Source organism: Prunus dulcis, chromosome 1 (assembly GCF_902201215.1).
Source record: "Prunus dulcis chromosome 1, ALMONDv2, whole genome shotgun sequence".
NCBI classification, from domain to species: Eukaryota; Viridiplantae; Streptophyta; class Magnoliopsida; order Rosales; family Rosaceae; genus Prunus; species Prunus dulcis.
The window spans coordinates 16,678,911-16,691,436 of record NC_047650.1 but is presented as its reverse complement, the minus strand read 5'-3'; the positions used below and the strand labels follow the sequence as shown (position 1 = coordinate 16,691,436).

General features: G+C 36.2%; 1 protein-coding gene across 3 annotated transcripts; it reads right to left on the bottom strand.

Moving 5' to 3' along the window:
* LOC117633249 (isoleucine--tRNA ligase, cytoplasmic) lies at positions 1 to 11,474 on the bottom strand. Of its 3 annotated transcripts, XM_034366970.1 has the most exons (27): positions 10,745 to 11,474; positions 10,554 to 10,619; positions 10,150 to 10,293; positions 9,622 to 9,842; positions 9,327 to 9,492; positions 8,957 to 9,070; positions 8,457 to 8,554; positions 8,122 to 8,200; positions 7,659 to 7,817; positions 7,414 to 7,503; positions 7,194 to 7,327; positions 6,921 to 7,080; positions 6,699 to 6,782; positions 6,335 to 6,547; positions 5,577 to 5,702; positions 4,134 to 4,271; positions 3,794 to 3,897; positions 3,623 to 3,686; positions 2,638 to 2,726; positions 2,362 to 2,503; positions 1,908 to 1,971; positions 1,761 to 1,828; positions 1,528 to 1,650; positions 1,076 to 1,141; positions 674 to 785; positions 439 to 530; positions 32 to 326 (listed from the first exon to the last, which is right to left on the bottom strand). In XM_034366970.1, exons 1-27 carry the CDS (start codon positions 11,276 to 11,278, stop codon positions 228 to 230), a joined length of 3,549 nt encoding a protein of 1,182 aa, XP_034222861.1. In that variant the 5' UTR covers positions 11,279 to 11,474; the 3' UTR covers positions 32 to 227. The 3 variants fall into 3 exon arrangements, 1 of the variants encoding a protein (XP_034222861.1); XR_004586587.1 differs by lacking the exon at positions 1,908 to 1,971 and having other exon boundaries at positions 1 to 326; XR_004586586.1 differs by lacking the exons at positions 32 to 326; positions 439 to 530 and having other exon boundaries at positions 1,076 to 1,244.
* Positions 11,475 to 12,526: the final 1,052 nt, after the last annotated feature.

The following is a 12,526-nucleotide window of genomic DNA, read 5'->3' as shown; positions in this document are numbered from 1 at the left end:
TCATATTTACTTTTACAGCAAAGCAAGGCAATTGAAACAAAAATTAGGGCAAGCTGTTACAAAAGTCAGTACGTCTTTACATTTGTACAGCAAATAAGAATGGTAATTTATAACTGCCCGCAAAAAGGGCCCGTATTTGTTTTCTTGTAATTTTTTTTTTCCCACCGGACGAAAAGCAAAAGAAGAAAAGAAAATCAACCTACAAAAATATTGTCCAAAAAGAAAACCTACTGAGATTTTGTTCTAAAATCTCCAACACTCAAAAATACATGCTCCCCCAACACCAAATCCACTGGAGGAATGTTTTCAATGCAATCAACGGTTATCTGCACAAAGAGAAGTACGATAGGCAGAATGAGCACATGTAATGACATGCTTTTTTATTTTTTATTATTTTTGCGATACGAACAGCTTAACGGATTAGAATGTAAAACAAACCTTTCCATTTCCAGCCTGAAACTCAGACTTCAAAGTTGCATGATCCCTTGATAACAAGTATGTTTGCAGACACCGTACGGATTCAGCATTTCCTGCAACCATTGAGGAACGTTTGTAAGAGGAAGAAGCAGATAAGACTTCAGTTGTGCAACCGTCAAACCATATTACATATGTCTAGAATCAATTCTATTTCGTTATTGTTCTTTTCTTTTAGGTTCTGGGGAAGAGTACCAACCCGAACACAGAGGGAGAATTGCATCTGAGTTGAACACTAGGGCAGGTCGGGCCAAACTGATAACAAATGACATGCCAGAAATCCCATGGAAACTCTCCTCCGCAACAACAAGCTGCAATGTGTAAAACATTGAAGTTAAAAATATCAAGACGCAAAAAATTAATCGGTTACCCTATGTGTCACCATGAGAAGATGAAAAAACTACTGCAATGCGAACAAACTCATTAATATATTCCTGGTAAAATAAAGTACGCGTATCTGAAGTCTCATGAACATGTTCTAAATATCAGGGAGAAAATATTTTAGTCAACTTCCAAGTGACTATTTTAACTTCCACACCAAAAACAAACAAACGAAACAAAACAAAACAAAACAAAGCAGAATCCAGTGAAAGCAACTTACAGCATCTGATGGCATCACACTAGAAGAAAGCAGTGGCAAACCAATGGCATCCCTAATGTATTGTTCCTGCATACAAAATACTCATCAGCCCTTGACATAGAATGTCATCAGAAATGATCTTTGACAAGACAGGCATCAAAAACTGATTTCCTTGGGGGAGCGTGCTATTCTGGAGAAAAGTACGAAACAGAACTCCAAATGGAAGAATTGTTAGTAAACCAAAAGGGAAATGGGGGAAGACAGCAAATAGAAAACTTTAAACCCTAGAAATAAACCACCCTTACATCAAGAAACATATGATTCATAGAGGTAAATATACCAACAAATTGCAGAATTATGTTGTATTTCTTATGGTAAGTTATTCTTTTAACTGATACTAAAAAGAATTAATTCCCGCATGCACATCTATCACCAACAAAGGGCCTAACACACTGCCTGAAGAAAAGGAGTACCTGTGAGTGCAAAACCCGTTGTGAGACAGATTTGTCTTGATCCAAAGAATCAAAGTAGGCTTCCACCATGTCAGTAGGTTCAAGGGCAGCTTTCTTCCGTAACTTCTGAATTCTGTTAACAATCTGATATGGATTGAGGAAAATGAGACAACGTTGCACGAAAAAGAAACATTCTTCTACATAATTAGAAGTAAGAGTTTACCCAATAACCCAACAAGAAGTAGCATAAATACCTCACGAGCAATACCGGCCTCAAACAACGACTCATCTGGACGTAAATCCAAAATCACCAAAACATCACCTGGAATGTAGAACAAAGAAAAACTTAAGATACAGATACACGTCACAAAATATATCACAAGATCTCTCAAAATCCCCACCATCTCCGTTTGCATCAATCTCCTTTTCTGTCGTTCCATTAGGACGTTTGAAATCCCTAACAACCTGGAAATTAAAGGAATGACAATAAAAATGAGTTAATGCTATTGATGGAGTTCTTGCCGGCATTTTAGGCAAGATCACACATGCCAAAAATGCTGTCCTAAAAAAAGATAAATCTTTTTCGTCTTTTCCATCATCCTTTTGATACAAAAAGGCTACCTAAATATAATATGCAAATACCATTGATACCATAAAGCTAAGCTCTTCTTTCGAATATTGATCTAACTACTAATATAAAATGGCTGTGATGTAAATAGATTGCAAGGGGCAAAACATTTTATTGTAAATAAAATAAAAAAGAAATGTCAAACGAAGTGAGGTAGATATCATGGCAAAGAAGTTGAGCGGAAACAGAAGATAAAGGATATTATCTTAGCAATGGAAGATGAGCACCTTAATATCAGCCAGTTTTAAACAATGACCAGAAAGAGTAACTTCTCCAGCTTTCTCGAATCCTAAAATGCTTTCCTGGGACATAGCCTTGACTTCTTTGGCAACAACTCCCATAGATTTTCCTAGCCGCTTACCTAATACGCTATAAGAAAACAAACGAACAAAGCCATTAAACATAAATACAAAGGCACATTCTTCAACCCCCACCCCACCCAAAGAAAACAAAAAACAAAAAAAAAACTTTCAAAACAGTCCTCATGTATACAGTGTTCATACCTAAAATCAGGCTCTGCACGTAACGAAGCATACTTCAGTGTATCATTACATGGGACAAGCGACCGTACATTAAGTTCCTCCAAAACATACTGGGATTAAAGGAAAACAGCTAATTTGTTAGTTGGGGAAGACTGATGCTCAAGACCAAGAAAAAATGAGTTCATCTACATGGGATCTGCAATGAGCCATTTCTACTACTGACCACAGTTATAGATCACATACATTAAAACAAAACCCTGTAGTTTTACTATTCAACAAAGACAGAAAACAAAACAAAAAAGATGACTGCCAGTTCAAGGTTGATTGTAAGTGGTTTAAAAGACTTTCCTGGCCACAAACAAAAGTTAGCCTTTGCAAGAAAAAACAAAAAGAAACAAAGTGAGCAAAACCAATTAATCAAGTAGCCACGTTCTTTGATTTCCCAAAAGTTTTACACAACCGAACCAGTCAAGGACACCAAGGAGAACATACACACACACGCTAAGACTATAAATATATTGTATTGAAAGTTGGAGTTTGATGCACTTAATAAAATAGCTGAGAACCTGGAGTAACCAACAAAACATTGTTTCAGGAAAATCAGAACATGTTATCAAATATTGGTCCTAGCAGAGACGTTTATATACTGATAGATAGTTGAAAAATGAGATTATTTAAGAACAGACATTAAATACTAAGATTGTGGAAAGCACTTGTGGTAGTAAATCCATAATTAAAAGAATGTTTGTGATTGAACAAGAAGATATGGTAGAGCTAGGGCCATTGATTCAGATCACTTACTCAGAGACACATGTAATACAAAAAAGAAAAAGGAACCTATTACTTGCAACACTATGCTGAAAGGTTAATTAGATGTAAAAGATTGGTGGTTTCAACTGAAAGGCTATTATGCTACTATGTAGATTGCAAAAAGGCACTTTCACAAAGTTGGTACCACAATAACCAGACATTTCTACATGTATGAAAACGTATAAGCACACTATACCTCTCTTAGCTTTCCAGCAATATCATCAAGAAAGTCTGCATCAGGATGAACTATAACCATCTCCCTTTAATTTTCAGAAAAGAAGACTGTTTGTTAGTTAAATATGAAGAGAGAACAGTTTAACAAAAGTAACAAAGTAACAAAGCAACAAATGGGAAGGTATGAGCACACCTGAGGGGTGTTTTGAGAGGCTTGTTGTGACGCTCACGAATATTACGGGCAAGATCAATTATTGTCATCATTCTTGCAACACTTTGCTCGATACGTTCATCTCTCTGTAATGGAAGTAAAATTTAGTTATTATGTCTCAACTAATCTAGAAGATCAATATGTCAAAATTAAGTTCATTGAATTACAGTCGGCCACACAAGAAGGCGCTAAAAATGCATTACTTAATTGTTCCACATTAGAAATATTAACTTGACAAACTCATAGCTTAAATAATTACAAAAGGTTTCAATAACAATTTGTTTGATAAGATCTTCATAAAGAAACAAATGACCACCAATACCTTTCCTTCTGCTTGAGGAAAACTGCAAAAATGAATGCTTTCCTCTGACTCATTCAAAACTTTCCGCATATTTTGATAAAGGACCTCAGTGAAGAACGGGGTTAATGGTGCCATCACTTTACATGACACTAAAAGGACCTGTAAACACAAAATAAACAATACACACTAAGTCATATCTCAAGAACTGAATAGTTACAAACGACTGAGGTTAATGGTGAATCTAAAGTGCATATCTCAAGAGCTGAATAGTAACAAACTAAGTCATAGTTGAAGGCAATATGTAGAGAATAATTATTGATAATGATGCTCATAAGAATTATAACCATGGTATGCAGAAAGAAAGATGAGAAAATGAATGCCAGGTAGAAAATTTTCTGATACTTAACACAGTTATACGAAAAGTAGATGATAGCTTACATATACTAATTTACAACTTAACAAGAGCACAGGAGGAGTAATTCCAGAGAGAAATTAGTTACGGAGGATACTATGACCAAAAAGAATTTAACAAGTCAACACTATGCTTGCAGGTGAAGCATTCTGATTCTTAGTGAAGAGTAATTAGAAACTAGGAGTCTTTTTTTCATAAGAAAATATTAATAGAGCCATTGACACTTCTACAGTCCAAAAACAAACAGGTATATAAAGGTACAATTGAGTTAATTACAACTTTGCTCCAACTAGAATGAACACTCTATTGGTTAACAACAGAATATTAAAGAACATCTTGGTTTCACAATTGGAAAAAACAAAAAAATTATGAAGTTGCTCAGTAGTTATAGCCTGAACATCACCTCTTCATTGGGTACTATAGTATAGTACCAAACAGAACATGATTCCGAAATCCAAAGAAACATGAAAACACATTGTTAGACTTTAAACTCCCAACAATGACACTCACAGCGTATTTGAGGACCTCCAAACGAGAATCTAGTATCACATGCAATCTTTTTACACAACGTTAGGATTGAAAGGTGTTGGGATGGGGTTTAGTTAGGCTTTACCACAAGGCTTTGGGTTGGTAGATGATGAGTTAGTGGTATAAGGGGTGACAGGCGGGGGATAGATAGTAAAGATGAGGGGATCGACATAGCAACTCCCAAATGAATATTATAGTAATTTAAAATTGTTTTACAAAAAGTCTGTTGATTCTTTTTTTTTTTAGCATGTACGTGTACGTTTCTTCTATAACAAGACCTGAATATAAAAACGCCTAAGGCAATAAATAAAACTACATATGCAAATGAGCCATACATACAAAGGCATTGCAAAATGTAGATACAAAAATCAAGTAAATAATAATAACCAAAATCACATTCCAAGAATCGCAAACTCAACCAACCATGCACACCATCTTCATGAAAGACCCAGCTGTTGGTCTCACAATGGAAAGTAACATAAGAGAATAACCATCATAACACAAGAAAGTTACCATCACCATACATTGAAGAGAGTTGAGAGTGCCATCCTACAATCTTCTTCACCAGTACGACCCTTCAGCCTCTTGCGATTGAAACGCACGTATATATTTGTCAAGTTGTCAAGAAACTTCAAAAGATATGGAACCACCTATAAAATTGTTTACAGGTCATTTGTTAGTATGTATTAAATATATAATTAAAGGCATAGAATGATTTGTAGAATGAACTCATTTCTTTATGCGAAAATGTGAAACAGAAACATTTTTCCCAAAAAAACAGTAACTGTGTGGGAACCATGAAAATAATTAATGACCTTTAGGGGAAATATCATTATAACTATTAGATCCAAAACATAGCAAATCCAAAGAGATAATAACAATGAAGCAAGCATACACGAGCAAAGATGAAAATGACGTCTATGTAAACAAGCCCAGAATTAAATTCTGATTTATCCATTTTTTCACTAGTGGATTTTTCAGAAATCATAATTCAGCAGAGATAAACAAGTTTCATGTATATTCATGAAAAGATACTGTCCCACACATGGAATATTATGTGGAATATTATTGAAACCAGACACTTCAAGTATATTTTGAACACCTAAGACAGGATACTTTTATTGCAACGTCAAAAAATTACTAATTAACTGTTACAATTTAGATTATATTCTGATCTTGCATTCTGATTATCTAATCTGCATATAACCAGAAAGCACAAATCCACCCAAACTTTACGGGAAATAAAAGTTAATTTGAAAATAATGGTTGATATATAGCTAACCGTGTAAAGTCGATAACCATTCATCTCTTGCTGGACAAAATATACAAGACTCTGTGTGGCTGAGTTGATCCACTGGTCAAGGACATTTGATGACTTTTCTACAGTGGCATGATTTATAGGGCGGAAAGGAGCAAAGCCCTCAACTTCAAGTCTCTTAGCGTTCTGAGCAAGGAACCTATATGCATTGTACCAAGGAAGAAATACATCCTTGACCTGAAAAGAATAAATAAAACGTACTTCTAAATTAATTGAAGGGAACCAAAACTAATAAACATATTTAAGACCATATAATTGAAGATAACTACGCAACCAAACAGAACTCCAATGCAATAATAAAAAGAACAGTAGATATAATAGTACTTACAACACCAAAAACACCTTCTTTTTTGAAACGTAACGGCTCAGCACGCACAACAGGAGAGTTGATGAGGTATAACCGTAGTGCATCCTGCACAACAGAAATAGAAAACAGACCAAACATTGGTAAGATTTAACATCTAGAAAGGCTTTCATTATTCAAACAAAGAAACCCGGACAAAAATTTCATATGTATAATGAAAACTTGAAGATACTACAATAAACTTACAGCCCCATAGTCATCGATGACTTCCATTGGTGAAGGATAGTTTTTCAAACTTTTACTCATTTTTTTTCCATCCTCGGCAAGGACAAGTCCATTGCAAATGAGGTTCCTAAAAGCAGGTTTTCCAAATAATGCAGTAGATAACACCATAAGAGTGTAGAACCTGCAGAGTGAGAAGGAAACCAACAAAAAATCAGAACATATGGGTTAGATATCATGAAACCTATTTTCTTTCTAGGCGAAGACACTCAAATCTGGAAAAGAAAACAAACTTACCATCCACGAGTCTGATCTAGCCCTTCAGCCACAAAATGCCCAGGAAAATTTTTCTCAAAAAGTTCTACATTTTCAAATGGATAGTGGATATAAGCATAAGGCATGGACCCACTCTCAAACCAACAATCAAACACCTGAAGAGAAAAACCAACACATCAACATCACGGTAAAGAAGAAAATACCGGCTACTACCATAATAGAGAAGCTTGAATGTACTCACATCATCTATACGTCGAAGAACACCATATTCAGGACCACGGCTAGAAGGAATAGTGATATTATCAATGTTGTGGCGGTGCAGATCGAAAACCTATTAAAATCAGCATAAGAAAATATTAGAGAATAAAAATGAAATGAGATTAACTCATTCATGTACCAACAATTAAATAAACATTACCCTTGAAAATATAAGGAATCAGCATTCATAAGTAATAGCAGACATGCAGACACAGAGAGGAATCAAACCTTAACACCAGAAAGCTTTTCAAGCTTCTCAATAGAATCCATGACGACTATTTCCTCACCATCCTCACTGATCCACACAGGAAGCGGAGTGCCCCAAAATCTACTTCGACTAACCGCCCAATCTCTTGCATTTTCCAACCAATTGTGGAAGCGTTTTTCCTGAAATAATAGAAACCAGGGAGTTGTTGTCACCACAGTTCAAAATACCATAAGTATCTCCCATCCGAGGACGTACTGCGTATTTTTCATAACATAACACGTAACACAAAAATAAATTTTAAAATAGCATTCTCAGTAGCCATGTGCATCCAAAAAAAAAAAAAAAAATCAAACCACAAGGTTCAAGAAATGAAAATTTAGCTGCACCAAAAAAATCTTTTTTAGCTTTTTAATTTCAACAGTTTAAGCATAGGATTAGATGATAGTACAGCCGCACTTGCCCATGTTCAGAAAAAAATTTAACCTTCACAAAATCAGGAACCCAGTAAGTCTGCGTGTTGTTTTCTAACAATTTTCCTTTTAACTGCTCCACTCGGATAAACCTGTAATCAAATGGCAAAACTCAATTAGGATGAGACTAAACGTTGGCAGGAGAAGAAATAAAAACGGTTGAAACTGACACAAGTCTTAGAGTCCTACTATAAGAACTTGCAATAAATTTAGCATGCATGGAAGAATCTGTTCGAACAGAATCTACCAAAAAAACAATTGACCAATGAAAACTGAGCTTTTAATATATAAAAAATTAACAGAGTATAAAACTGAAGTATGAGATTAGCTAGTTAAAACTGCAGTTACCAGCTTGGAACAGCTCTGTAAATGAGTGGAGTTTTAGATCTCCAGCAAAAAGGATAAGAGTGGGTAAAGGTTCCAGACTTCACTAGCCTTCCGTTTGCCTGAGCAAATACGAAGAATTACATCAGAACAGAGGAGAAAAGCAATACACGAGGTACAAAAAGTACAAAATCATCTCTTGGCAAATAAATCACCATGAGAATAGAACATCCACACACTGAAGAGGATTCTGATTTCTACTTTTTTCACTTTATTTACTATGATCCTTCAACTAATGATGATGACAACAAGAAGAACAATAATAATAACTAGCATCAGAACACATGAACCTAGACATTATTTGATGTCAAAACATGTTTAAATGATGAAGATAAAACTGAACATTTCTGTAAAAGTCTATTTCTTCTCAAAGTTGAATGGCATAGCTATATCTTTTCTTCTTGTTGAGTGGGGGTTGGATAGTAAACCACCCGACTTATATGTGTGTGTAAACTGTCTAGTACCTTCACTGCTTCAATAATGGCTTTATCTGCATCCTTGACATAGCGCCCACTGAAGTCGGTAATTCTTTCCGTGAAGCATCCATCATCATCAACTGCTACGATCAAGTTCTCTCCCTACATGCAAAAAAAACAAAGGCAAACATAAAAAACATGGGCCTGAAAGTAAACTGCAACAATTGAGATGTTTAAATTTCTCGGGGAAAATATTTAATTTAATAGGTCACTTAAGGGGAAAATTTCTTCGGGACTTTCAACACCATTAAAGCAGTAAAGGGAAGTTCCGCAGAGTCTTGAAAATCAAAGAGAACTTGAAGATGCAGAAAATTTCAACCCTTGATATTATAACATTTACATGCATCCGGGTGCATACCTTATTGATTACTTTATTTTCCAGGCAAACACGATAATCATCTTCACCAAATGCAGGAGCACAATGAACAACACCAGTACCACTGTCATCAGTTACGTAGTTGTCGGCAACAACTCTGAATGCCACATCAGAGAACTCCTTAAAGTAGTCAAACAGTGGTTCATACCTGCAGTTCACAGTCTCTTTATAATTGTGATACGCATAAATAACTACATGAACTAAGTCAACAAAAGAAACCACAGACTAAACTCCAATCTGACAATAATTTGAAAAAATAAGGAACAGATGTACTCACTTCTTTCCCACTAATGAAGCCCCAGAGACTTTCTCCAATACTTCATATGAAGTATCAACAGTTTCTTTTTTCCCACCTGAGGATCCCTTGGTCTTGGAATTGAGCTTTTTTGAATCATCAACAGATCCATTTGCAACATTTTCTTTTGGTTTATCACTCGGAAGAGCTGACAACCGAGATTCAGCAACAACATATACTTTTCTGGAGTACTTGTTGCGAACCTAATTTTTTCCCACCTCAAATTAGATTCTCAAGTGATATAGCATAAAAAATACATGAATAAAGTTGAAACAAAAATTAATGACATCACAAAATAGTATGATAACCACTAGGTGGCCAGGATATTGTATTATGACAAAAATTAAAAGAAAACCAGTTTACGCGCCAATATGGGTTTAACCTTGCATGATATGGTCAAAGTGACATTGAAACAAATAAATAAATGGATACACTTTTAAAAAAGCAAAATAGAAAATAGATATCAAAGCTACTGTTATAGCAGCAAAATTAAGTGACAAAGTAACTGACCTTCACGTAAGTGAAATTTGCATTGACACATAGGGCTAAATTGCTAGGAAGGGTCCATGGAGTAGTTGTCCAAGCCACAAAATTAGCCTTTTGCAGATCTCCGACAATTGGAAAAGCCACCATAATTTCAGGATCAGGAACATCCTGTGTTACTCCATAGATGTCAAATATGATAGGAGATTCTTAAACACAATAGGAAAGAAAACAAAAGGTTGAATTAATGGTAGAGCAATAACGCAGACAAATTCTTAGTTTCACCAGTGGAATAACTTTGACTGGCCAAACCATGGAAACGAAAAATACACGATGTCATCACATTAACAAGATTCAACAACAGCAATACAAACAAAGATAGAACTAATTCAGCAAAATTTGTATAAAATATCAACAGAAGTATCACAAACCCTATATTCTTGACCGGCCTCAAAATTGGAGAGCGGTGTCTTGCAGCCAGTACTGTATGGCATGACCTACCAAAAAGAAAAACAATTATGTCATCTCCCACCACTAATGACCAAAACCTGTTTAATTCAGAAATTCTCAATACCCAGTTGAAGAAAACCAAAAGAAAACACAATGCAACCAACCAACCAACCTTGAAGCCTTTATAAACAAGACCCTTTTGAAATAACTGAGCAAAAACCCACCAAACACTCTCCATAAACTTCAAGTCCATGGTCTTATAATCGTTTTTGAAATCAATCCAGCGCCCAGTTCGCGTAATAACCTTCTCCCATTCCTCCACGTACCTAGTAACAATGCCCCTACACTTCTCATTATACTTATCAATCCCCATCTTCAGCACATCGTCTCGGCGCTTGATGCCGAGCATCCGATCAATCTCGTTCTCGACGGGCAGGCCATGGCAATCCCAGCCGAAGCGGCGGATGACGTGGTGGCCGGTCATCGAGAAAAATCGAGTAATGATATCTTTGATGGTGCCGGCCAATATGTGGCCATAGTGTGGGAGGCCCGTGGCGAATGGAGGACCGTCATAGAAGACGTACTCAGGCAGGCCCTCAGTGCGAGCCAACTGAGTTTCGAACGCCTTGATTTCGGACCACAGATTGAGAATGGTGTCCTCTTGCTTGGGGAAGGAGAAGTCTTTGCCCTCGCAGACTTCCTCCATTGAAGCAAGGGTTAGGGTTTTACAGAGGTTAGAGAATAAAAACAGCTGAAATCTGTAAATATCTATACGCAGACAACGAAATTTGTATCTATATATATATATATGCACGCAGAATCCCCAAAACTGTCTCTCTCTTTTTCGGTCAAACCCCGAAACTGTATTTTGGTAAAGCAGAACAGGCAACCTAAACAAAACAATGTCTTATTACTCCCTCAATTTTGACCAGATTTGTATTTGAGTACCTCAATTTCCAAAATGGTAGCCATGGTCCTTCAACTTTAGTTTCATTTAAATTACTAGTTCCACCGTTACTTCTGTCAATTTTTTCGTTACATTTAAGGGTAGATGGGTCTTTTCATGTTGGTTTTATTATCCCCCTTCTACAACTTGTCTTCCCTCTGAAATAGACCTTTGAGAGCCTGCCGCCGAAAACCTAAAGAACCAAAAGTTGCAATCCGCTTCTGCAACTCGCATATTGGCTGAGTAAAAGTTGGAATCGTCAAGTTTGGAAGCTTGGTGAGCAGATTAGTTCGAAGGATGGCAAGTGATATATCTCAAACATCATCAATGGAATCTAACCAAAGCCCTAAATCGGTGAAGTATTGTCATTATGGGAGTTTGATCAAATCGAGGACTTCATGGACAGACATGAATCCAGGAAGACGCTTTGAGGTATGTGACAACAACCAGGGAAACAATTTTAGATTTTTGGGTTTATGCACAAAATTGGTATTATGTTCAGATTTTGTTGTGATGAAGAATTTGATAATAATGAAGTAGAAAAACAGAGTTGGAGAGCATTATTTTAGGTGGTTGGACAAGGAGACATGTACAAGAGGGAAGAATGTGGTGCCTGGTCTGCTTAGAAGAATAAGAATGATGGAGACTGAAATGAGGGAGACAGAAGAGAGAAAAAATGTTTTGGTCAACACACTTCAATCCTTAGAAGCTTGAAACTTGGAAATGGAGGGCATAATTGAAGAAAATAAGGAGTTGGATTATGCAATCAGAGACAACAGAAGGCTTAGACTTTTGCTGGAAGACAATATGATGAGGCATCGACAAAGAGAATGTAGGATGAGTATGGGTGCTTGTGTTTTATTTATGGCCATTGTGATGATGATGATCATGGTGTCAAACATGTCTGGAAAATGTATGGGAGTAAGGGCAGTGAAACCCATTTTGGAGCTAATGTAATTCCCGAAATTAGTTATGCAATCTTGTAATGTTATTAGTTATGCAAAAGGC

What these genes read in the sequence shown, in the direction of transcription:
- LOC117633249 (XM_034366970.1), bottom strand. Translation starts at nt 11,278, where the DNA reads ATGGAGGAAGTCTGCGAGGGCAAAGACTTCTCCTTCCCCAAGCAAGAG. An exon ending in TAAAACTGGCTGATATTAAG is followed by an intron (nt 1,972 to 2,361) that starts GTGCTCATCTTC and finishes TTTAATTTCCAG; the next exon opens with GTTGTTAGGGATTTCAAACG. An exon ending in GATTGATGCAAACGGAGATG is followed by an intron (nt 1,829 to 1,907) that starts GTGGGGATTTTG and finishes TCTACATTCCAG; the next exon opens with GTGATGTTTTGGTGATTTTG.